The 27573-nt window shown below is 39.5% G+C and overlaps 1 protein-coding gene across 1 annotated transcript; it reads right to left on the bottom strand.

The window, feature by feature from the left end:
• Positions 1-25926, bottom strand: LOC113118633 (PTB-containing, cubilin and LRP1-interacting protein-like). Its single transcript, XM_026287964.1, has 3 exons — positions 25711-25926; positions 14170-14316; positions 1-3226 (listed from the first exon to the last, which is right to left on the bottom strand). The coding sequence occupies exons 1-3, from the start codon at positions 25738-25740 to the stop codon at positions 2738-2740; spliced, it is 666 nt and encodes a 221-aa protein (XP_026143749.1). The 5' UTR covers positions 25741-25926; the 3' UTR covers positions 1-2737.
• Between the last annotated feature and the right edge of the window lie 1647 nt (positions 25927-27573).

Raw genomic sequence — 27573 nt, 5'->3', positions numbered from 1 at the left:
TAGCTTGGTATATAGTTTATATATGACTGTATCTTTTTATCTTTGCAAATACAGCATAAAAAACACATGGTAACATTTCAGAACATTAAAGCGGGTCTGAGCCATTAAGACGTACGTAGTGAGAATGTTCATCTGCAATTTTACAAATTAAAAAACAACAACAACAACAACAACGAGACGCTCATCTTCATTCTCTCCTGACATTTCATCACTCACAATGAAGGCTGGCCTCCGCTTCCAGGCCAAATTCACAGTCGGCCTTAACACTGATTTCTTCAATGGTGCTTGTCACTTCAAAATATCAAACATTTAATGCATTATTGAAAAGAAGAAGAAAAAATGGATACATTTGTATTTACACTAATCAAATGTTTTTTTTTTTTCAAATACACTGTAGCTCTATATCTTTTATATATATTTCTTTAGATTTATAAATGTCACTGCCAGATGCACTCCAACAGAATCCAAATCCCAATTAGAATCCGATTTCAAATCAGAATTCAAAGTAGAGTCGGTTCATTCATCTGCTCGATGCTCCACACTCCATTGTCCCATAACAGGGTTTTCACAGGTGGGTGGAGCCACGTGTAAAATCACGCATGCATTATAATTACACACACGTGCTGCTGGGCATCTTGTACAAAGAGTGACTCTAAACCACTATACAGCTTCCAAATTACCTGCAAATACAAATGTATATTTAAACCAAAAAAAAAGTAAAATTATAATAATATTTAAAAAAGGCTTTCAGTACCAGTACATACTGTATATAGCGCTTGCAGCACAAGAGACGTCATACATTCAGCATGGGAGAGACAGGCACTCTAAGGGGCAGCTATGCTATTGGGGTCCTCCCTCTCCCTGCACAAAACATTAACACCGCTCTCTCCAAATCCACCAGAAAGTCGTCCCAACACGTGAACGAAGGACCGTTAGCGATGGCAGAAACAACGCTTTTTGAAGCTTGGAATCAGCTGAATCATTTGCTTCATAAAATCATTTACGGTTTCAAAGCACACAAAATCTGTACAGACTGGCGGCACCTGCTGGTCAAAAAAAGTGTAAACGTAATAAAAACTCATGCATTATGACACCTTTTATAAACCAACTGCAAATATTTTCATGAAAGTGTAATCTATTAAAGGTAATCCACAAATAATTACATATGAAGGTTCTTTGAAGTTTGCGTTTTATTAATTTGTATTGTAATTATTGTTTTTGCTTCATTTGGCAGGTGCTAGGCAATTAGAAGCGTAATTAGAAGTATAGCCTAATTTTCTTAAATTATACATGCAAACTTTATTAAAAATGAACCTGACTCAGTTAAAAAACCACTGCTAGTTTCACTAGATCCACAGCATCTGAATTTTTATGTTTTGAAGTCGAGGTTTGAAACAATTCGGCATCACAAAGCCTTAAGCTAAAATCACATGTTTTGGGGAGTTTGATTCAGCAATTCGAAAAAACAACAACAAAATTTTTTTTTCATGAAGCCTTGTTTCAAAAGGACCTATCGCAAGTTTGGTGAATTACAGGTGTGGTCACAATATCGTACATTTTTCGTCGAAAGGTCTACTATAAATAGCTTAGCAATGTATCAAGCTCAGCTCACACTTAAGCCTCTTTCAAACCAAGCAAAATCTGCACGGTGAACTCTTTCCTCCTCACAAAACGTTTGCAGACTACTATCAGAATGACTGGATTTCGCTTAAAAACAAGAGTGAACATGACCCTGCAGGAGTTCAAGAAATAATAGTTCACCCAAAAAATGAAAGTCTCTTTCTTCTATTCAACACAAAAGAAGAAAATCTGGGGAATGTTGGTAACCAAACAGCTGCCGTTAACAATTGACTTGCATAATATATATATATTTTTTTCTATACTATGGAAGTTCATGGCTACCGCAATTATTAGTTCCCAACACTCCTCAAAATGTCTTCTTTTGTGCTCAACAGAAATATACACAAAGAAATGAGGTTGAGTAAATGATGACAGAATTTTAATTTTGAGTGAACTATGGCTTTAAAATACAGATGCATCTGGAACATCTTGCTTTCAACATTTTATTTAACCCAAAAGCGTTAGTATTTTCTGTTGGAAAGCGCCTCGTGCACACAAACACACTAAACTACGCTGGACAGACAAGCGCACTCAGTTTGTAGAAGAGAACCCGTTCCATAGTTAATCAAAGGCTCATGAGCTGCAGACAAACAAACCCTAGGTCGCACATTGACTTTTGGCATTTAAAAAAAAAAAAATAACACTGATATCGATGCATGGTCCCTATAATTACACTTCAATGGCCCTATAAAGGTAAAGAAATGCCCTGGACTGGCTGCCCACCATAAATATCTTTTTTATCTCTCGGAAACACACCTCTGCATTATCTAAAAAAAAATGACATAAAAGATTTCAGCACACACATCAGGAACTCCCAGATCCAACGGTTTTGATGGGCAGGACGAAAGCAACATAACAGGTGAACGTGTAACAAGTTCTTGCCAATTCACACCTGCCATATCAAAACCAGCAGCTTTCCAGTGGGAGTGTGGACGCTTTAATAAAACGGGCACGAACTGTCTGGGAGCCGAGACGGAAAAAAGGCAGACTAGTTTCTTGGTTTGTGGTTTGAATTTCCATTTGCGTTCTCTTTCTGCTGTGGTTATTTTTCTGCATATTCTATTATGGCACAAAGACGTGAAGAGCGCGAGAGGCGTTCCCGAGCCCCGGGGGTCTCTCAGCCGTCGTCGGGTGTGCTGGCCTCTTCGGGGAACTCGTCGGACGAGCCGCTCTTGTGGATGCGTCCTTCGCTGTGCATGCTGTGGAAGGTTTTCTTAAAGGCTTCCATCATGGAGTGCGCCAGTTTTTTGGCCTCCAGTTTACTTTCGCACTCCACGGCGTGGCAGTCCATCTGGAAGGTCAGATCGTCGTTGATTTGCCGGTAGATCCAGGCGAAGACGTTGGGGCTGACGTCGTGATCCGCCGTGCAGTACGCGATGCGAGCCACCTGGAAGGTGTCCATGGCCCCCGTGGTCTCACCCCGGCCGTCCAGGTGATGCAGTCGTACCTGGAACGGCCGGATCTCCAGTATGCCGTTGCTTGAGGTGATGGAGTCATCGTGGGTCACTGAAGTCCGCTTGGTGTCCCATAATCCCACCACAGCTGACTCTGTGCAGCCGGACAGGAAGTGAGTGCCGGAAATAGTCACCTTGCCAAGGTAGGTCACCTAGTGAGGGGAACACACAAAAAGAAAAATTCAGACAAATGCCCACATGCATGAAAGATATAGATATATATGCAAAACATTTGGGCACACAATAAACAACTAGTTAATAACCTGAAAACAATACATGTGTTTGCTTTACTGGTTACTGAATGTGTTATATATTTTGTTATACTGAGAATATGCGGAAATGTTTTGTTTCATCTATCATTTTTTAATTATTTTATTTTTCTCAGTATTTATTTTCACATATCTGTGCATGATAGAAACACAGTATGGATATTATATTACATAACTTTCAGTTCAGTAATCATTTTGTGGAATTGCAATAATAATGGAAAAAAATAAAACTCTTTAAAACTATAAATTATTATAGAACTGTAAGTATTAATTAAGGACTTTTTTGTTTGGGTCGATTTATTAATTACATTTTACATTTTCCAAAAAAGAAACACTTTGGGGAAAAAATATTATATAATATCCATCCATCCATCCATCATCTGCCGCTTATCCGGGGCCGGGTCGCGGGGGCAACAGTCTAAGCAAAGACGCCCAGACTTCCCTCTCCCTAGCCACTTCTTCCAGCTCTTCCGGGGGGACCCCGAGACGTTCCCAGGCCAGCCGGGAGACATAGTCCCTCCAGCGTGTCCTAGGTCTTCCCCGGGGCCTCCTCCCGGTGAGACGTGCCTGGAACACCTCCCTGGGAAGGCGTCCAGGAGGCATCCGAAATAGATGCCCGAGCCACCTCAGCTGGCTCCTCTCGATGTGGAGGAGCAACGGCTCTACTCTGAGCTCCTCCCGAGTGACCGAGCTTCTCACCCTATCTCTAAGGGAGCGCCCAGCCACCCTACGGAGAAAGCTCATTTCGGCCGCCTGTATCCGGGATCTTGTCCTTTCGGGTCATGACCCACAGCTCATGACCATAGGTGAGAGTAGGAACGTAGATTGACCGGTAAATCGAGAGCTTTGCCTTACAGCTCAGCTCCTTCTTCACCACGACAGACCGGTACAGCGACCGCATTACTGCAGAAGCTCCACCGATCCGTCTGTCAATCTCACGTTCCATCCTTCCCTCACTCGTGAACAAGACCCCAAGATACCTGAACTCCTCCACTTGAGGCAGGAACTCTCCACCAACCTGAAGTGGGCAATCCACCCTTTTCCGACTGAGAACCATGGCCTCGGACTTGGAGGTGCTGATTCTCATCCCAGCCGATTCACACTCGGCTGCAAACCGTCCCAGTGCACGCTGAAGGTCCTGGTCTGAGGAGGCCAACACGACAACATCATCCGCAAAAAGCAGCGACGAAATCATATGGTCCCCAAACCGGACACTCTCCGGCCCTTGGCTGCGCCTAGAAATTCTGTCCATAAAAATTATGAACAGAACCGGTGACAAAGGGCAGCCCTGCCGGAGTCCAACATGCACCGGGAACAGGTTTGACTTACTGCCGGCAATGCGAACCAAGCTCTTGCTCCGGTCGTACAGCGACCGAACAGCCCTAAGTAGGGAGCCGCCGACCCCATACTCCCGGAGCACCCTCCACAGGATGCCGCGAGGAACACGGTCGAATGCCTTCTCCAAGTCCACAAAACACATGTGGACTGGTTGGGCAAACTCCCATGAACCCTCCATCACCCTGGAAAGGGTATAGAGCTGGTCCAGTGTTCCACGACCGGGACGAAAACCACACTGTTCCTCCTGAATCCGAGGTTCCACTATCGGCCGAATTCTCCTCTCCAGTACCTTGGCATAGACTTTCCCAGGGAGGCTGAGAAGTGTGATCCCCCTATAGTTGGAACACACTCTCCGGTCCCCCTTCTTGAAAAGAGGGACCACCACCCCGGTCTGCCAGTCCAGAGGTACTGTCCCCAACCGCCATGCGATGTTGCAGAGGCGTGTCAGCCAAGACAGCCCCACAACATCCAGAGACTTGAGGTACTCGGGGCGGATCTCATCCACCCCCGGTGCCTTGCCACCGAGGAGCTTTTTAACTACCTCGATGACTTCAGCCCGGGTGATGGACGAGTGCTCCTCCGAGTCCCCAGCCACTGCTTCCTCAACGGAACACAAGTCGGTGGGATTGAGGAGATCCTCGAAGTATTCCTTCCACCGTGCGACGATATCCCCAGTTGAGGTCAACAGGTGCCCATCTCTACTGTAAACAGTGTTGGTAGGGCACTGCTTCCCCCTCCTGAGGCGTCGAACAGTTTGCCAGAATCTCTTCGAGGCCAACCGATAGTCTTTCTCCATGGCCTCACCGAACTCCTCCCAGGCCCGAGTTTTTGCCTCCACGACTACCCGGGCTGCAGTCCGCTTGGCCTGCCGGTACCTGTCAGCTGCCTCCGGAGTCCCACAAGCCATCCAGGCCCGATAGGACTCCTTCTTCAGCTTGACAGCATCCCTTACTTCCGGTGTCCACCACCGGGTTCGGGGATTGCCGCCTCGACAGGCACCGGAGACCTTACGGCCACAGCTTTGAGCAGCCGCAGCGACAATGGAGGTGGAGAACATGGTCCACTCGGACTCAATATCTCCAGACTCCCTCGGGATCCGGTCGAAGCTCTGCCGGAGGTGGGAGTTGAAGATCTCTCTGACAGGGGGCTCGGCCAAACGTTCCCAACAGACCCTCACAGTACGTTTGGGTCTGCCGAGTCTGTCCAGCTTCCTCCTCCGCCATCGGATCCAACTCACCACCAGGTGGTGATCAGTTGACAGCTCCGCCCCTCTCTTCACCCGAGTGTCCAAGACATATGGCCGAAGGTCTGATGACACGACCACAAAGTCGATCATCGACCTCCGGCCTAGGGTGTCCTGGTGCCACGTGCACTGATGGACACCCTTATGCTTGAACATGGTGTTTGTTATGGACAAACCGTGGTTAGCACAGAAATCCAATAACAGAACACCGCTCGGGTTCAGGTCAGGGGGGCCGTTCCTCCCAATCACGCCCCTCCAGGTGTCACTGTCACTGCCCACGTGAGCGTTGAAGTCCCCCAGTAGAACGACGGAGTCTCCAGTCGGAGCACTTTCCAGCACCCCTCCCAGAGACTCCAAGAAGGCCGGGTAGTCCGCACTGCCGTTCGGCCCGTAGGCACAAACGACAGTGAGAGACCTATCCCCGACTCGAAGCCGCAGGGAAGCGACCCTCTCGTTCACCGGGGTAAACTCCAACACATGGCGGCTGAGCTGGGGGGCTATTAGCAACCCCACTCCAGCCCTCCGCCTCTCACCATGGGCAACTCCAGAGTGGTAGAGAGTCCAGCCTCTCTCAAGAAGTGTGGTTCCAGAGCCCAAGCTGTGCGTTGAGGTGAGCCCGACTATCTCTAGTCGGTACCTCTCGACCTCCCGCACAAGCTCAGGCTCCTTCCCCGCCAACGAGGTGACATTCCACGTCCCTAAAGCCAGATTCCGTGTCCAGAGATCGGGTCGTCGGGGATCTCGCCTACGACTGTCGCCCGATCCACTATGCACCGGCCCCTTACGCTCCCTCCTGCAGGTGGTGAGCCCACAGGAGGGCGGCCCCACGTCACTCCTTCGGGCTGAGCCCGGCCGGACCCCATGGGGGAAGGCCCGGCCACCAGGCGCTCGCATACGAGCCCCAACCCCGGGCCTGGCTCCAGGGTGGGGCCCCGGCTGCGCCATGCCAGGCGACGTCACGGTCCTCGATTTAAATTTTTCCATAAGGGGTTTTGTGAACTGTTCTTAGTCTGGCCCGTCACCAAGGACCTGTTTGCCTTGGGAGACCCTACCAGGAGCATATAGCCCCATATTTATATTATAATGTCCATATTATAATTATTATTATATTAAAATGATACCATGTAATCATGTAACACATTTTAAAACTAAAAGCAGAATTCGTCACATTCTTTTTAAAAAATAATAAAGATTTTACACATATTAAATGTGTTTCGTTTCTTGATGGTTACACTACTTCACATAAATCATAACCTTTAATTAAAAATGAAAAAAAAAATAATTATAATAATAACACACACACACACACACACACACACACTATATATGAACTTTAGAGATAGACTGTTTTTTTTTTAATTATTATTATTATTTTTTAAGAAAAACAAAAGATTTCAGTGAAGAGGAGTAGTTGTGAATACCTGATCTTGTTGTGTTTGAATGCATGTGTTTTGGCAAAGGTTTGGGAAGAAAATACTATGTCTGTCTATCTGTTTTCCTCTTCCAGACGTTTTGTTTAGTCTGCATCCACAAGGTCTAACTCTGGCCTCCCATTTCTTTAACTCGTTTAAGTATTCAATTAAACAATTTTTTTGTTGTTGCATTACACACTGTACAAACTTTGAAGACATGCAAGAAGTCGAACATCTGTGCTGTACTTGCTAAGAGAATTTCAGAACACAATGCCAATTCATCCCTCTCATGAACATGACTGTAGCGTCTCTCTCTCCAGATGCGTTTGGTTTTTCTTAATCTCATTCCTTCTCTCGTGTCTGAAACAGAAAGATGAGGCCTTCCTGCGAGCAGGGAGCGGAAATGCCTGTAATATCTCTTCTCTCCTGAAAGTGATTTACATCAGAGCGAGAGAGAGAATGAGAGAGAGGATGAGTGTTCTCTTCTGGAGGAAAGCATTCGAGCTGAAAGCAGCCCCTCACTACTCTACGACGTGTGTTTCCAATACCTGATGGATAACATGAGGCCTTAATCGCAAATGAACTCAATAACACAACAAGAAAAAATGTGAGAAGTGTTGACTACTGTTCAAAAGATGAGGGTCCGTATGAAATTAATACTTTTATTCAGGAAGGACACACTGTTTTAACACTGATAATAACTGGAAATATTTCTTAAGAAGCAAATCAGTATATTAGAATTATTTCTGAAGGATCATGTGACACTGAAGAGTAATGATGCTGAATATTCATCTGTGCATCACAGGAATAAATTACATTTGGCAATATATTCTAATAGAAAACAGCTATTTTAGATTGCAATAATATTTCAAATTTTTTATTGTATTTTTGATCGAATAAACGCAACCATGATGAGCATAAGTGATTTCTTAGAAAAATATGTATCTGACCTCAAACTTTTGAACAATAGTCTATATAAAACACACACACACACACACACACACACACACACACACACACACACACACACACACAAAAGATGCATACAAACTCTGGTAAGCTAAATGTTTTGTGCCAAAAAAGAAAAAAAAAAGAAAAAAACTCCCCAAAAATCATTAAAATATATTAAATGAAGCCAAAGTTTAACAGCCCAGTTAACAAAGAAAAAAAAACAAAAAAACAACAACAATATTTTATATATATATTATATATATATATATATATATATATATATATATATATATATATATATATATATATATATATATATAGATAGATAGATAGATAATCTTTTTTTAGTTAGGAGTGACCTTCACCAATGAATTATTTACAGTAAGATAATATTTACAGTAAGTAATATTTGTTTTATTAAATAAAACTAAAATCAAAACCATCCTATCCACGATCCTCACCCTTCCATCAAGTCATTCCTCATCTATGTGATGTGTGTTCCCTCAGCGGCGACATGACAGATTACAGACTTTCTGAGAAAGTGTGTGTTTGTTCACACGAACCTCACGATGTCTGCTCCTGTGTGTGGGAGCGTGTATCTCAGGTTTAAACTCTGAGAAATCATCAAACACGGGCAGATTGATGCCTCTCAGTCACCACAGAGTCTAGACAGCGACAGAGCGCTCATTCATCTCTCCGTCCTCTCACATCCAGACCACTGAGAGCCATCCGACAATACAGCTGCTCTTCCAGATCCCTGATGCTCAGGGCTCAAAGTGACTGACTGCAAATACATTAACCTGATGAAAATACAGCATCCTATGATTGTAAATTAACTAAAATAACGTAAAACATGTAGTATATCCACACAGTGGAAGCACATGCACAAACCTACACCAAGTACATGGAGAAGCAATGTTGTTTGTGCAACTCTGTTATGCAACATGTGGCCACAATTATGTATGTGATTCACTCCTTTAGTACTTTATTCCAAGGGCTGGGTGTTATGGACAAAAATAGATGTATCTCAATTTTTTTAGCCTTTCAGTAAAAATTTTCGACATTCATGTATTTACAACAAAATAATTCGATTTATTTTTATTTTTCAGAGAAACTTCTGTTTCAACCAAACAGTCAATTTTGTCTGTACAAAGCGATATATCTATATTTACAAGGTTAATAGGCTTGCAATTTTGTGTGCCAACCAAATTTTATTTAAAAAAATTATATTATATTTACTGCGGTATTTTCAACCAAATAACTAGTTAAATCACAAGGCAGTACCAAAAAAAATTATAGTACCCAGTACTACTTTGTCTATTATGTAATGGCATATACAAATCAGTCAAAAACCAACAAATATTTCCAGCACACACTCATAAAGCTCTACAACTAAACAAGTGGCTCTGCTGCTGACTCTTGTGTCCAGCAGGTGGCAGCGTGACGAATCACAGTCTTCTGCTGCTCAACACTCTTCACCAGCTCAGCATTCCAGAGCGGAACGTTAATGATTCCAGAATGAGAGGCGCATGTGTCCCCCGAAACACATCTGCACACAGTCATATACACAGAGAGAGTGTGTGTGTGTGTGTGTGCCTAAGCCAGAGAAAGTTTCTTCTGAGGGAAAGTGATGGCTTTATTTGGTCTGTGTGTGTGTGTGTGTGTGTTTGAGTGGGGGGGGGGGGGGTCACTATGTGTGTTAACAGAATATATTTAAATGTGTGTGTGTGTGTGTGTTTGTGTGTGTAAACAGCACACAGAACAGACTTTGTACGCGCTGAGCTCACAGAAAGAATCTTTCATAATGAAGGCTTTCCCAAACATACAGCACCAACATACACAGAAATAAACTCTCACCAAACACATTCTCACAAAAAAAAAGCATCTAAATGAAGAGTAGCTAGTACACACACACACACACACACACGCGCGCGCTATGAGTCACCCGCTCTAAGTGTTGCTACACTGCTGAGGTCCAGACACATTCTCTACACAAGTGTGTGAACACAGACGCTAACAGCTACACAAGCAAATTTTGTGCGTCACTGTATTTCGAAATTTGTCAGAACTCAAAACATAATGCTGGACAAATGTGTGCCGCATTCTCAGAGTCGCCGCATGAGGTGCTTTCGCAACATTTGCAGAAACATCATCTTCTGGAGTCTGTTTTCTCTGTCATGGCACAGAAACAGTTGAAGAGACTCTTCCTGGTCAATTCAGTTAAAGCTGGTCAACGTTTACATGTTTCTGTGATTTGGTTGATTACCACATTGTTGATTCAACATTTTTACCATTATGGGGCATAAAAAAAAAAAAAACTTTATTTTAACTGAAATATTAAATGATTTTATCAAATGAAATGATACTTTTAAATATGAAGCTATACCTGTTAGTAGGTGGCTGCAATTTACTGTCTTAATGAGCGAGTCATTGAATCATATACTTAACCAATTCGTTTAAACTGCTGATTCATTTGTGAGTCTTAATAGTGGATTATTGAGCAAAACATGATTTTTGGCCATTGTGCTTAAAAGTGCTGGCAGATGAACGTGAGATTGCAGAGGCGGGGTTAAAGCAATTCAACACACACACAAAAATAATGTTTCCATTAATGATGAAATTTTGATTTCCAACATTATGAGGTAAAAAAAAAAACATAGGTGAATGAGATCTAAGAACATGCCTTTATAAAAAATATGCCAAATGATATTTAATGCTGGCTTTAAAAATGTGACGCTCAAAGATGTCTGTCTAGCACAACCTTCCACAGACCATCAACCAAAAACTTGTGTATTAGTACCCTAACAGTACCCAGATTGCACAATAAGTGCCATTTTCAAGTCCAAGGATGTCTACTTCAGCCTCATGGCTTCTTTAACAGGGTCTCGCTCTCTCAAAGTGCTTATTCAGTTCATGGGAATTCTAAGAATAAGACAGAGACAACAGGGCAGAGGAAGAATGTGTTTATGGCGTATTGTGGTGACAGTTTAAACCCATGTGTGACCCTGATTAAAGAGCGGCCAGTTCCACAAACCACACAGTTATGAGGAGATCAATACAGAAACCACAGTTACAGACACACAACAACACACACATTCATGGGAAACATTCATCATTCAATCACATCTGTCGGCACACACACTGCAGAAACAACACCCAGTACAATCTCAATGAGACGCGAACTATTAAGAACAGGAATAAGACAATCCTGAAACAAGAAATGGCTTGAAATCGGGATTATTAAAACTAGTTACTTAAACATACATACATACATAAATATATATATAATTAGTAGTACAATTAATACAATTCTAAATCAATATGAAGACATATGAAACTAACCCAGATCAAAACAACAAAACTAATGAAACTTTAACATTTTAAATATAAAAACAAAACAATAACATAATAATACTTTGAAATATATATATATATATATATATATATATATATATATATATATATATATATATATATATATATATATATATATATATATATATATATATATATATATATATATATATATAAAAGAAATTAACTAACCAGGTTACGAAAACAAAGAAACACACATAACATGGTAGTCAACTTTACAATTAAAATAAAAACAGAAAATAAAAAAAAAATACAACAAAAATTCCTAGACTTAAGCTCATTTTATTTCAGCTAGTTGCTGAAGCAGCATTTAGAATTTTAATATAGTTTAAATTCATGCATTAAAATAACTGAACTTAAAACATGAATTAAATCTATATAAACATTTAAAAAAATAAAAAATAAAACTAATAAATTTAATTTAATCTAATTTTATTATGTTAATAAAACTACAATAGCATCTCAATGACACTAAAATAACACTGGTTCAAACAAGAAGAGCAGACATTTCATTAGGGGTGCTCCGATCACGATCGGCCGATCGTTAATGCGTATCTCCTCAGTAAAGCCGGTTTTCTAATCAGCGGTTAATTCCATCAGGTGCGTGATTTCACATAGAGCAGCTGTTACTACACAGAGCCGTTGTTAATAGAGAAGATGGGCCAATAAACGCTGAAAATTAACGTGATTTGCGCATCTTCTCTATTAACAACGGCTCTGTGTAGTAACAGCTGCTCTATGTGAAATCACGCACCTGATGGAATTAACCGCTGATTAGAAAACCGGCTTTACTGACGAGATGCGCATAACGATCGGCCGATCGTGATCGGAGCACCTCTACATTTCATATATGCTATTGCCTAGTGAGAAGGGAGCACAGGAGTGTGTGTATAGAACACACACACACACACAGAGCGGGGATGATCGCCATGGAAACAGCATATAGGCTAGCTTTGTTGTGTCGTTACATAATCAAAGGGTCTCAATGGATGATTAGGTGCTTCTTTCTGTCTTTCTATCACTAACCCTCTCTAACAGCTACCCTCGTGCAACAACACGTGGTCAGACATCGGTTCAAACGGCCTCTGCCATCTCAAGAAACATGCAAATCATTAGAAAACCATTCTACACCCAAAAATGTAGAAATGCTTGTGGTGGAGTGTGAGTGAGTGTGTTTAGGGCAAACCAGATGCTTTATATTCTCTGAGGTCCATGTTAAAATACACAGATGAAAATATGCGAAATGTTTCAACGGAGCGCAAATATGTGCCCACAGTACATTCCTTAATGGTAGAAATGTGGCATAAATTATGGAGGCTCTACGGCTTTCAAGAGAAGGAACGAGAAACACTAGTGAGGTGGAAGAAACACGACAGAGACAGAGATACTCTGCGTTTGTCTTAGCCAGCATTTTGCCATGAATGGATGCTGAGGTTTCCATGGCAACAACATCGCAGCTTCTTTAGTAGGCCGATATCCTTGAGAGATTTTCTGTATTTTTAGCTGATGTATTATTCGGATGTTCTTTTCTCTCAATACATGCATGTGACTCTATAATATTCTACAAGGACAGGTCGACAAACACTAGAACACGAATAAATCCAAATGCAGGAATCCATTTTTAATATGTGAAGCGTGTCATTTGTGCACTACTATTGGAACTTCAAAAAATATTGTTTTCCCACTGGACAAATAGGTTGTCCTGCCCAAACTCAAAACACTGCAGAACAAAATAACACACTTCAATTTGAATATCTTCAGGATTAGTTGGGTCATTGTGGAGCTCTTTTACATTTAAAAATCAAATCGGGTCAATGACATGATGCACACTTATATGTTTAGATCTATTAATGTGTTTTGTAGATATGCATGCAAAATCTACATCTTTAAACATTGAGGTGATTCAACTATCCTGAGATCATGACGAAGAAACCTCGTTAAAACTGTGACATTCTTGAAAAGAACAAAAACTACAAATATTTTAACAGAACTGCTTGACTGTTTGTTTAAATTTGAAAACCTTTTGTCTGCCAAATCATTTGGTGCAACCAAGATCCAGATAAGACATAATACATTAAATAATATTATAGAGAAGACACATCATCAGTCGATAAAATATTTGATAATTGTATATTTTTAAGACAAAGCAAGGTTAGTTCAGATTATAACATGTCATGCAGTTCGACTCCCTAAAAACACAATTACATTATATCTTGAATTAATAAATCACGATATTTCTAAAAACAGATTTTTTTTTTATAGATTATAAAATATTAAGACGTTTACACTCACATGCATTCAAGGAATAACTAAAAAAAAGGTTATTTCCTTTATTACTTGATGGTTGCACCACATGACGATAAATTTAAACTTCTTGCGAAAATGGTATCAACGTTTTTTTCAAAAGTACATGACAACAACATACATTACTAGGAACTTGTCACACTTGTTTTTCTTTTAAGACGCTCTTATTTGTCATTGAGCATTAAACACAACAGCTTGTTCACCTTGTATCCTGTGTGTGTGCGGTTCTTGGTGTGAGGTGCGGTGGAGCACAGCTCGATGGCTTCTGGCTCATGAAAGATCACTGTAGGCAGCGGCTCCTTGCGGAGCGTCAGCACGTTGAGTTTGGTCTTCAGCATGGTCTGTAAATGCTGGAAAAAGAGAAGAAGAACTCAGTTTAGGCTGCAGTTTGAACATTTTTAACAAATACAGATTCACAGGTGCCTCTGTTTAAACTCATAAAACACCATTTCAACAACTTGGACAGATGAATGAATTGTTCGCGCATAACATCCAAGTTAAAGTTTATGACACACTTGTGTGATATTTCACAGGCGTCTGTCTTATCTCAAAAATAATCTATTTACAGCTTATTCAACAGAAGAACGTAGAGAAGGAGCAATGGAGGCCTTCCATGAAAAACGTCCTGCTCTTTATTTGTGCTCAAATGTTTACCAAAACATATCAGTCTGCATTTCCGCAGGGTCATAATAAAATGTCTTCTAAAACAATGATAATTCAAAGTTTTGGTATGTCGACCTTAAACTTCCCTTCCTGAAATAAGATATTGTTATCCAAACTTTACCTCCTGCAGAGCGAAGTGTTCCTCTCCAGAGAGAGAGAGTTTCTGAGAAACAAGAGGACATTCTCAGAGTAGAGTCCTCATTTCAGGAAGCCTCGACACACATTTTCTCCCTTTACATCAACACTGGATGCACGTTTCTGTAACTTAGGCAAGTTTTCAATGGGCTGATCCACAGGAACAGTTTCACTTCTGTTTTAAGTGGCCAACAAAAACAAGTGCTGAAGAAACATCACGGGGCTGAGCTTCAAAAAGAAGCTTTAGTACCAAACCAAAGAGCATTGTTAAGGATTCAGAATTATTTGGGATTTGCTAGAAGCTGCATGTGCTGAGAACAATGTGACCCAGCAAAAACAAAATCATCTCATTGGATTTTTAACTGTACCTGTGCATGCAAAAGTATCTCTGAGCATGCAAAAGTGCTTTGATAGACTTATTTTGAACCTCCAAAATGTTTCTTACATTATCTCTCAGCTGAGGTCTGCCAATATCTGCTACGATTCTATTCAAAACAATGTTCCTGGCCCAAACTGCTGCCAAAGAGCTTCACTTAATGACTTCCACACCTCAACTACACTAATGCCCAAGTTTGTCATCTTCAACCAAACTTAAGGGTCACATCTGCAGCACAGTGCCACACTAACAACAAATTAAACCAACGGTTCTTAAACATGTTCCTTCTTATAAGTTCCTAATCAAAAATACAGTATTTTACTCCTCAGTTCATCAGTAGTTGCTTCAAGATCAAGATAAGTGGGTGAAACATAAGGGAGATATCCAAAACATGGACTAATGTGGGGCCATGGGGCAAACAGGGTTTGGAAATTTTACACTTGTTTTCATCATTTGGTCAAAAAGTTTGAGTCCATTATTTGGCACATTTGTGTCATCAACATGAGTACTCGTGGCAAACAAACAAAGGTCCAAAACAAATGCTCTACTGAGAAAAAGGTAGGGCTGGACGATTATGACAAAAATCATAATTGTTGATTACTCTCTTGAAAATGTAATTCTGGTTATTAATAACGATTATCACAATTTACATTAATGATGTTTATACCATTGTTTGATGCAACTGCATGCTGTATTTTTATATGAAATAAGCTGAAAGTGTAAAAAAAATATTGGGAAAAAACGAACACAAATACTGATAAAATAATGGTACGAATACCACTAATAAGAACAATATAAAACACACTAAGGATTAATTCATGAATATTAATCAGGTTGTGTGCGTTCGCTTGAACTGTTTTTCTGAAATCAATACAGGGATGATAATAGGTGAGCCCCAGCCAATGAAATTGTGTTTGTGCATTAGCTCCGCCCACTACCGGAGAAGCCGGAAGTTCTTAATCTGAAGAATTCCAAAGGAACGCCATTATTTTGACAGGAAAATAAATCAAAGAATATCCTTTACATGTGGCGCGTTCATTCGGTCTCTATTCTCTATCTCTCTACATGTGTGTGAGACAAAGAGACGGCACGTTGTGCACCTTTACACTAGGGTTTATGGTATGTCAAATAAAATGCAATTAAAATATGCAATGTTTCTATGCATATAAAAAAGGGAGGTAGAAAACTTGTCAGATTTAAAGGGATCATATGATTTTTTTTTTTTTTAAAGATCATTATTTTGTGTAATTGGTGTAACAGAATATGTTGATATGCTGTAATGTTTTGAATATCGTAGCACTCGTCGGAAATGTAATGCCCCTTTCCATAATCGTGAGCTTCATCTTTCAAAATGAATGTTAAGACAGTTAATAATGTCCTTAATTTTACCATCAGTTCAAGCCTGAAAGAGGAACAGTGACGTGACAGAGACAGTGATGAAGCTCCTATGTGATTGCAGTACACAAGAAACACACACATAACGCGCAAAACTCTGCATTTGGACATTCAACAGCAAATACTTAAACTAATAACAAATTATACTTACAGTAGCTGATTCAGAAGCGCCAGATTGTCATAGCAAAGTCAGAATTATCTCCTCTCCTAGGTTCACGAAACTGTTGTCCATAAAATGTGTTGCTGTTCAGTTGTAAGTAATCTTAAAGATTTTTAAATGCATCTACTTTCAGAAGGTCAAATAAAGCGCTTTTGCTTTCTCCTAGATGCACACACACCTTCCTGACATGATTGTTTCAACACTAACTGTGTTACTGAAACCACGCCTTCTTTCTTTGTGTGAACATTTGGGCGGCATTATGCAAATTTTCCACAGTGATGTAGACATGTGGGGGCGTGTTTGAATGAGACGTTTTAGGGGGGAGTGGCAGAGTCTTAACTTAGATAAAGAATATATCTTTTGATTTGAGACTTTAGTCTTTGCAACGTTACAGATCTTCTTTATGAACCAAGAGCTTGTGACACTCCAAAGAGAAATGAAAAATTTTAATTGCATCATATGACCCCTTTAAACTGTGAAACATGTATTTTTGTGTGTGCCCACAACCTGCTGTGTGTGGGTGAGAGATGAACCTAAACTGGGTCAGTGTTTAACACATTATACGGATGTTTGTGGGTCTGTCCTACAATGATGGGTTTAACAAGACCAGGAGTGTCTCTGTTCATTCATATATCACTCACAGACAGAGACAGAAAGAGAAAAACACAAGAGAGCTGGAGTGAGTTAGTGAGGTAGTGAGACAATGGAAACGGTTCAGCCAGATCTCTGGTGGCTATCAGCTTGATTACATCTGACAAGCCTCGTATTTCATCCACTCTCAGATTTAGCTAACTTCTGGCGACATTCTTCAGCAATTTGGTCTTGAAAAAATATAGGTCAGAAACACATAAACAGAGTCTTTGCAGAATATTTTGAGTTAAATGCAACAGTCTTCACGACGGCTGCCAATATCTGCAACAATTCAAAACACTGTTCTTGGCCTTCACTGCTGCCAAAGGCCTTCGCTTAATGACTTCCACAACTGAACTACAAAGCCATCTCCATGCCGTCTCCACTCATCTTCAGGGACATGTGTAGCCACCATTAGATTATCCAGGCAATGTTTTCAAACTCCGTTAAACTGTTTGTTCAAAATGTGAACTTCCCATTCATGTCTCAATGGTCTGCGCTCCAGATATTTTCACGCCTCAATAGTAACAGTAAATTTAATAGCAAATAGCCTACATTTTGCTGTTCACTTATTGTATACAGGCTTCAAAATTCATAAAAGATGTGTTTATTTGTGAGGATGGTCATGAAGAACAAAACCTGTAAGAATCATAAACCTTTCTTGGCCAGAGAGCTCATTTTCCACAATGATCCAAAAAGCTAGTCCAAAAATCCTACTAGGTTTTTAACAAGAGAATCAGGGTGATATGAACTTGGCCTATACAAATATAATAGGCCTAGTCACTGCAGTAATTTATTAAAGGGATAGTTCACCAATAATCAATTACTCACTACTCATACAGGTTGTGACAAACCTGTACGACCTTTGTTCACCCCTCGAAACACAAATTAAGATATTTTTTGATGAAATCAGAGAGCTTTCTGACCCTGCATAGACAGCAAGGCAACTACCATGTTCAAGGCCCAGAAAGGTAGTAAGGACATTGTTAAAATAGTCCATGCAACATCAATGGTTCAACTGCAATATTTTGAAGCTACAAAAGCAACGACTTTATGCAGCAATTTTTTCTCTTTCATGTCAGTATTTCAGAGGAATCCAATTGCGCTTCCCCTTCTTAGCTTCATTAAATTATGGTTGAAACACTGATGTCATTTGGACTACTTTGACAATGTCCTTACTATCTTTCTGGGCCTTGAACGTGTCAGTTGTGTTGCTGCCTATGCAGTTTCAGAAAGCTCTCGGATGCCATCCAAAATATCTTCATTTGTGTGCCAAAGATGATCGAACGTCTTATGAACAATATTAAGGTGAGTAATCGATGACAGTTTTTACTTTTGGGTGAGTTATCCTTTTAAGACAAATTAATTGCATGGCATTTGCAGCTCAGGCGATTGGCTCAAAATGTGTCCAACCAAACTTTGCAAGAGATGCGAAGAATGCGAGTTGCTCTCCAAAGGCGATTTATTGGTCTATTTGAAGACTGACTTTCACACAGAGATGGTATAAGCCAATAGTAGGTTAAGAATAAGAGTGTGTACAGACAAAGCTTGAATGTTACAGTGTGTACTGCCTGTCTAGGTTTGCATATAACTTTATGATGGTCCGTGTTTCATTTCACATGGACCTGCCAGGGCCAAGTTAGGACAGACACGTAGGAGGTCCCATGCTGCCACTCGATACAAATATCTGACCAAATGGCGTGGGAAGATGCCAATGGCAGCGGTGAACCTCAAAGTCAATGCTGGCCCCGTCCACCTTCATAAAAACACCAATCAATGTCAAGTAGCACAAGCACCACTCACACATACGTACAAATAAAAATATACATTGGTTTAACTGTAAATGCATTCATTTTCACATATTTTTCTGAAGTATTTGCACACACACGCATTCCCACCCATAAGCTCTTCGTGAACCCTGTGAGAGATTTCTGCCAGACACTAGAGAAGCTAACGACAGACATATCTGTGGTATACCCCCAAACTCACTCAACACACACACACACACACACACACACACACACAACAAATTATATTCTTGGAAACTCTGCATTGTAACAAGTAATGCAATAAGGTAGTATTGTACTACAGTTCTCTCAATTAATCCTTTAAAGAACACCCAAAAACACATACTTCACACAAATGCCAAACCCAAATCTCTCCTCTCCATGCGAAAACACTACAGAAAGACTGGATTCAACTTTGAAGGTGGGTTCACTTCAGTTCCCTTATAATGACAAACACTGGAACAATGTGGGATGGAAATTTCTACAACAGGCAATTTTGTAATGGGACAAAGAATTAGCATCTACCATGGGCGTCTTTTCCGGATAGACCTCAGTGTTTTAGAAAATTCACTGTTATTTAAAAGTCAAAAATCAAGTTACCTCTGATGAGCTATTCTCTGAGATTTGAACTCAACTGAACTCAGATCTTTGATATTTTGAACTTAAATTCAGACACTATTGTTACCTACAGTAGTATTTATAGCTGAAAATGTAATTATTTGCACTTATAGTTAGCTTTAATTTATGATTTGGGGCTTTGTGAATCAAACTGTTACAGGATATTACATTTTAAACTTGTTGCATTTAATAAGTGTAGAAAATTGTTTTAGTTTATACTCTAAAATACAGTTGGACCGATTATCGGTGCCGATATTAAGAACTTTTATGGTTAACAGTATTGTTTATTTTCAGAACCAATTCACAGATAAAATAATAAAAAAGTTTTCGCCAGAGCCCACTTTATTCTTAATTTTTACCATAATTGTAATTTTTGCAACAGATAGTTCACTATTGGATAGTTCACAAAAAATTGAAAATCATTAACTTGCCCTAAAATAGGAATTTCTTCTCTTCTGTTAACATAAAAGAAGATATTTTAAAAGATGTTGGGAAACAAACAGTTGCTAGTTAGCCATTGACTTAAATTGAGTAGTCTTCATTGTATCTCCACACTATGGATGTCAATGGCTGCCAGCAACTGTTTTTTCCTCAACATTTAAAAAAATATATCTTCTTTTGCATCCAGCAGTAGAAAGAAACTCATATATAGATTTGGATCAACTTGATGGTAAGTAAATGATGACAGAATTTTCATTTTTGGGAGAACTATCTCTTTTAAAAAAAGGCAGACCTGAGAAGTGCATTATATTCTGATTTAGCATTGGCTCTCCAGAGCAAGATTTGAATAGCCCTGGTCTGAGACTCCTAAATCGATATTTTACCAATCTGTTTTGTTAAAATTATGTAGGAAAAGTAATAGATTAATTTATCACAAGAGTTCACATCAAAAACATACATCATAACAGGAGTTCTGACCTGTGTCAAAAAAAACAAAACAACGTTGTCTTTGTTGCCTTTTTCTCTATCACATTTTAGAAATCATCAGAAATTATATTTCACTTGAAGACTTAAAATCTCAAAATGCATCCTTTGAAACCCATTTTAAAGTCAATCATTGCATTCCCATGAAAATGGTACATCAAAATCATATTACAAAATGTTTTCAGTCATGAATTATAAAAAATTAGGTTTGGATCATGCACTTTCAAGTCTATGTTCAAAAATGTGAGTGACAGACTATGTAGATATGGGAGGAAAAGAAGAACTTCTTGCATTAATTAGTTACAGCTTGTAACAAATAAAAATGTTTTTTGAAGTATAGACAAATCAATGTGGGCATGATTTGCATTGGTGGCATAATTTCTGTTTGTTTTGTTTTTTTGGGCATTTGAACAGAATTACAAGTCCTGCTGAGACTGGTGAACTCTAAAGGGATAGCTCTATCAATGTTTACTCACCTGCACATTGTGTTCAGATCACTGACTTACTAAATGATCTAGTCTGAGATGTTAACATCTCACTGGACGTGATGTTTATGATAGGATGGGATGGGGGGGGGGTGGGGGGATTCATCTGCACTGATTATAACTTGATAAAGGTCAGTTCTGAAGCTCAGTTTCAAAAACAACAACACAGAATACAGCAGAACGGTTCCAGATCACAGAATGGGAGACACGAGAATGAGATTGAGCATCGCCATTAACACAGCGATGCCCGTTACCATAGAAACGCCATAAAGAGAAAGCCTGCCTGTAGTCATGGTTACCATGCAGCGGACACTGTGAGTGCTTCAATGCATTCTGAGAAAAGTGCGTTGCAAAAGTATTAGTGTACACGAGTGTTTGTGTGTGGAGGGCTCATGAATTAGATCTTGTTTCAATGCATTGTAAGAGAATCAGCCCAAAGTCCCTTTGTTAATTGCAACATCAGGCCATTGCCCATCACTAGCGTGGCAGTCGTATAACTGTACCATGCCTGGAGGGTCTTTGGAATCAACACTGGGAAGGTACTCTGCTCAAATCACAGTGAGACCCTCAGCTCCGGAGAAACGATGTCTTGATTTGTGATGCTAAGAATGTGTGTTTGTGTAACACTCGATTACACTGGGCAGAACGTTTGTATTACAGATAGCCACGCAGGAGTGATGTGAAACCTAGTTTTTGCCTCAAAGCAATCCCATTCACTCACACAGTAGCACACACAGCAATGACAGAACATTTCCATTTTGACACAAGTTCCCCAACTCAACTAAGGCCCCGTCCACACAGACCCCAATCCGATCTTTTTTTTCCTCGTCTCAAGAAATATCCGCGTCCACACGAAACCGCAAAATGATGTAGTATACATGCCAGACCAGTATGTGGCGCTGTAATTCTGCCACAGAGATACACTAAAAGCAGAGAAGAAGACTTGGACTATGCTCATAAACCTTACGCGTGGTACACAAACGAACATGGAACAATACATTTATTAATGAGTGTTAATGTTAGTTAATAAAAAGACAATCGTTCAGTGTTTGTTCATGTTTTTGTTGCCGTTACGTGACGTAAAGGTGTCTGACTAGGGGGGAGACGTGGGCTGATGACGTCATAGTTTCAGAAAATATACAGATTAGCCGTCCAGCGAAAACGCAAAGACGACATTTTCAAATATATCCACTCTGGGACCCGGTTTCAAAAAATAGCGGTTTCATCTGATGAAAACGCCGGATCCGTGTGGACGAAAGGCCTATCTGATAAAAAATGTGTGCGTATTCACAGAAACGCGTCTCCGTGTGGACGGGGCCTGAGTTTAACTTGTTTTCAACCCAGAATATCCTGGATTTATTACCAGTTAAGATAAATCAACTTGAGTCATAATTTCATCCATCTTTTCCTTTTTGTACCAATTTTACAACTTGCCACAATGACATAATTATTCTTCTATTAGTTATGTATGTGCATGATCATGTATGGAAGAACATTTTTAATTATATTTTTGACCAATATGCTTTTAAATCCTCCAAAAAATGTCCCTACTTGCCACCTTCCATTGCTAGTGCTTCACTGTAACCTCATTGTTATCTTAAAGAAAAAGTCTTAATCATTTTATATGGAAAAGAACATTGCAACTGCGCTTAACTTCTATTAAAGTTGCAATATTACTGTAATAAACATGATACGTTTGGCATTTATCAGAGTACTAAACCATGCTTTCTACATGCTGTCTCAGATCCAAGTGAGAAATTGCTCTGTCTAACTTCAAAATGAGCAAAGTGTGAAAACACAAGTAAATACTGGTCTGCACAAAGTCAATGAACCACAAGGGTCTACTCAAAAAGCAATGGGTTTTGAGGTTGGTTCTGGCCAGTTGAGATCCAAGAGAATGGGGTTATGCTGAGTGGAGCTGTCTGAGAGAACAAAACTCTTCAATATATTCTTTGACTGGCTAACATATTGCTGATTATACTTCGGCAATATGAGATATAATATCCTACTGTTGCCATACATAATATCTGATTGTAGTGTTTGATGGTATAATCCCATTAGATTAAAATCTCCATGATGTAATGCTCTTAATACAGCCCATGGAATTCAGTGAATCCTATTATATCCAGTCTTTATGAGATTAGAAAGAGCTCACTCCAGATCCAGGAAACTGAACTGTGTGTAAACAGTTCTAGTTCATGTCTTTAACTATGCAATCATTTTTAAACGTATTACCAAGTACATACAGTAAACAGTTCTTAAAATAACCATTTTTACTGGTGAGAAGAATTGAAATTATCATTTTAATTATCAAAAAAATTCAACAAAAATAAACTTTTTTCACTATAAAGAACCTTTAAGGTCACATGAAAAGATTCTTCATGGAACCATTAAAACCAATAATGAACCTACATTTTTAAGAGCAATACAGCGATTCAATTAGGTACAATATTGTACTTTATATAGGAAATATTAATTTGAACACCAGTGTAAATAGCATATACTATTATCTATTTAAGTACATACATGTACAATAAGAAAGCATCAGGAATGCTTTAAACACTCAGATTTATTAATTATTAAAATGGTGTCAACTGACGAGTAAACATGTTCCTGAAATACTGTGTATGAAGTACATACTATGTATTTTACTGGTGATAAACTAAAAAAGGGGAAAATCTGTCTTTTGTTACGTCTTTAAATGGTTTATAGTGGATTGAGACAAACATTTTGATACGCATAACCGCACATTTTGTTGATCAAATCAGTAAAAGCAGCTTTCAAAAGAGTTTACTATGCTATTTAATCAGTGTCACCATGCCAAACTCTGGGGAAAGGTTGTGCAAGTTTATCTGGCAAAGTCCACCCAGCTCCACATCTGGATAATATTACAAACAGTGGAGACGTGAAGCCCAGCACCCCAGGAGATAAAAATAAAAATACTTGACGTGAACTTTTCTTTTTTTATTTGAAGGAGATTTACAGGTAACTGCTGGACTTCATCTATAACTGGATGAATTTGAATCCTTGGAGAAATCTGGCTAAATATTCTGCACAGAAACTGGATTCCAGTGTCGCTTCCTTGCAAAGTTACACTGTAAAAAAAAAAAAAAAAAAAAGGCACAGCTTGTCAACAGATGTGCTGTACGTGTAAACCCAGTCTGAGGTGCCATTCAGATATTATCAGGCATCTTGAGCTGTTTTAAGTTGACATTCCGACTTGAAAACATAAGGCTCAATCGTAGTATTGTGTCTGCATACTTTAGGATTCCCACACCTTTTTAACCAATTTCCATGGACTTTCCATTTGTGATGTATGGCCAGGAAATAACTGCTACAAGAAAATTCAGTTTAAGATGGTAGCTTTAGCAAAGCTTCTTGCCGGTTCAAGTTGGTTATTAGCTAGATCAAGCTGGTTGTTAGCTGGCTGTCCAGCTTTCATGCTTCAAAGGCCATCGTAAGCTATGGTATGACCAGCTGGTAGCTAGTTTGATGCTGCTAATGATTAAGTAAAAAATTCTGTCATTAACTCACACAAAAAATTCATTCCAAACACTTAGACTTTTGTTCATTTTCAGAACACAGATTAAGATATTTTTAATCCCGTGCTGCATAACACAGGAGAATAAACCTCACTGGTTCTCACGTGTCGAGAAAGCCTGCTTGAGCTCCTAATGTGTGCGCTGATTAGGGTTTATACTGAATTAAATCTGCTCATTATATAAAGAGATCAATTATCTTCAGAAAATGTGGACTAGACCATTCAATTCATATCAGTTTAGCAATCTCTTTATAATTGTTTCAAAGTGTACAAAATGTGGAAGAACAGAAATCTATCGGATCTCATTAAAAATATCTTATTTTGTGTTCCAAGATGAACAAACGTCTTATGAGTTTGGAATGACGGGAGAGTGAGTAAATCGTGTAAGAATCTTCATTTTTGGGTGCACTGTCCCTTTAAAGACCAGTGTGGACCAGCTAAAAACTTAGCTGGTTTTAGTAGGATTGTAGGCACTCTTCTGAAACTAACAGATCTGCTTTGTGATGAGCAGTGACTTTGTAGAAGTCGTGACTTTTACACATTTAAATAATTTATATGGGTTTTTCCAGGCCTGAAAACCTCAATTTTGAAACTCTCCCGTTGACGTGGGACTCGCGGTGTTTAAAAACAGCGCAAAAGCAACACAAGAACGCGCCCTGTGTGAACGCGCCCTCAGCAAGGCCAGGAGCACAGTTGGTTCCAGCAGCACAACAGCGTCGCTCCAGCCATTACACAGACAGCAGACAGACACACCGACGCTGGGAAATGGCCTTGGGTCTGGAACGGCATGATATGGGTTAGAAGAACTGTAAAACTTCCGCTCTATTTTGCGACCAGACTAGCAGCTGCAGTCCATACGCGCTGAGCTTCAGCCAGGAGCAGTGATACAAAGTTGAAGAGGTGTAGCAGTTTATCAGATGAACGGAGGCTGAATGAGGCTTGCTGGATGACTGGCCTGCACACCGCGTCTCCAAAATGAACGACAGACAAATAAAAGCGTTTCTTACAGAAATTAGACGTCCGATCTTACCTGCAATCGCTCCGACGCAGGCTGCCACATTTTTGTAGATGATACGCTCGATTGTCAGGCTGGAAACAGGGATAGACCAGCTATATCATCTGCTCGCTGACGGCGCGTGCTTGCTCCTTCTGTCTCCTCAAGCAATCCCGAGGAAAATATAAAGAGACAGTGGATTCCAACGGTGCGCAAGAACCAAACTCCGCCTGTGTGAACGCACAGGCTCTTTTCTTTCTTTCTCTCCCCCTTTCTCTGTCCCTCTGCGTCCTCCGCCCCCTCTCTCGACTGCTGTTGTTCTCACAGTGACCAGAAGAGGGCGCCACTTAGTGCAACGCCTCAGACGTCACATTTATATTTTAAATATTTATTTTCACAAAATACATGAATGCAATATTATAGAATACAAATGTTTTCACATATGATGCGCTACTCTAACAAAATCCGTTACGCCATAAAATATAACATTTTTAACATCAAGAATTATATGAACATGAATGATATTCAGTTCACAAAAGTTGTCACGGAGGGAGTTTCTAGCCTTTGATAAGTTGTGTTTGCTTTTTGATTTTGTTGGGCTGTGCACTACTGGGCCACCATAAGTAAGTATTCAAGTATTCGAACATATTTTGATAGTTTTATATTCATAAATGACAATCAATCCTCATTTATCTACAGTAGTACGGATGCGTGCACAAACTGCATGCGCAATAAAGAGCTGCTTTGTCTTTGACAAATGAAAGCAGACATTTGCAAGTTTTGTTTTCCCACAATAGTTTGTAAGGTAAATACACCTAATCCAGTAATCTTTTTGTTTTATGTCTTGTGAAATATTTCTCCGTTTTTAGAAACCCCTGCTAATGATTTAGCGAATGCGTGAACTGTTCAAATAAATTACGAACAAATTCAGAACTTTATGCAGTTCTGATTCTAAACAGCAGCAGAAAACACGACTTGATTGCTGAAATATTCTAAAAGAAAATAATTATCTAGAAAAGGGTCTTAATAATAATAATAATAATAATAATAATAATAATAATAAAGTTTTCCTTTGAAATATACCTTCATTTTAGTTAATAGTTTACACTTGCCTTTACGGTTTTATGTCCACTGTGCCAAACTTTGTAAGCCAGAGAGAGAATAAATACATACAGATATCCAAATTTATTTTAAAGAACCTATAGACCGATATTTCTGCTATATATCGAACATTATTGCCCCTATGACAAATAGTTCCATTATTATTTAGTAAGACTTGTCTTTTTTTTTTTTCAACTAGGTATAAGCTTTCAAACCAGTTGTCCACTGAATGAATGAGTGTTTTGGGGACTCACAGAGAAGCAGTGTGATTAACTCAGACCTTCTGGAACTATGATATCACAGGTCAGAGACTGACCCTACCCAAATGCTGTGTTAAATGAAGATTTTCCATGTTTAACAAACAGTCAAACCACCAAATCTATGTTTCATCCATAGTAGCCTACACATCTGGTATTTAAAGAGAACATTTAAAAATGCAATTTATATTCTGGTCTTAGTTTGTACGAAGGCTAAGGATGCAGCATGCTCACACATATTTGACCTATTATTAATTTACTTATTCATGTACTTTTCAGTTTAATTCATGTGAGTGCACTTTTAAAAAATAATTACAATCACAATATTTTTGAATAAAAACGGCATCATATACTGTATGTACGTTTCTGTTAATCTCATAACTGCATATGCATCAGAATCCAGGATTTTGTGTTTTCTATATGTAGTAGAACAATTGCATTCATCTTTATTCTAATCCAGAAACTGATTCTAGTCGAATGAGGGGTCAAATAAACACTTAAGGGGGTTATAAGGGACCTCAGTCTGTCTCAGAGGTCAAAG

The sequence above is a fragment of the Carassius auratus genome, chromosome 18 (assembly GCF_003368295.1).
Source record: "Carassius auratus strain Wakin chromosome 18, ASM336829v1, whole genome shotgun sequence".
NCBI classification, from domain to species: Eukaryota; Metazoa; Chordata; class Actinopteri; order Cypriniformes; family Cyprinidae; genus Carassius; species Carassius auratus.
This window is presented reverse-complemented; position numbering and strand designations above follow the sequence as displayed.

What these genes read in the sequence shown, in the direction of transcription:
- LOC113118633 (XM_026287964.1), bottom strand. Translation starts at nt 25,740, where the DNA reads ATGTGGCAGCCTGCGTCGGAGCGATTGCAG. An exon ending in CTGCGTCGGAGCGATTGCAG is followed by an intron (nt 14,317 to 25,710) that starts GTAAGATCGGAC and finishes CTCTTTTTCCAG; the next exon opens with CATTTACAGACCATGCTGAA. An exon ending in GCACACACACAGGATACAAG is followed by an intron (nt 3,227 to 14,169) that starts GTGAACAAGCTG and finishes TCCCCTCACTAG; the next exon opens with GTGACCTACCTTGGCAAGGT.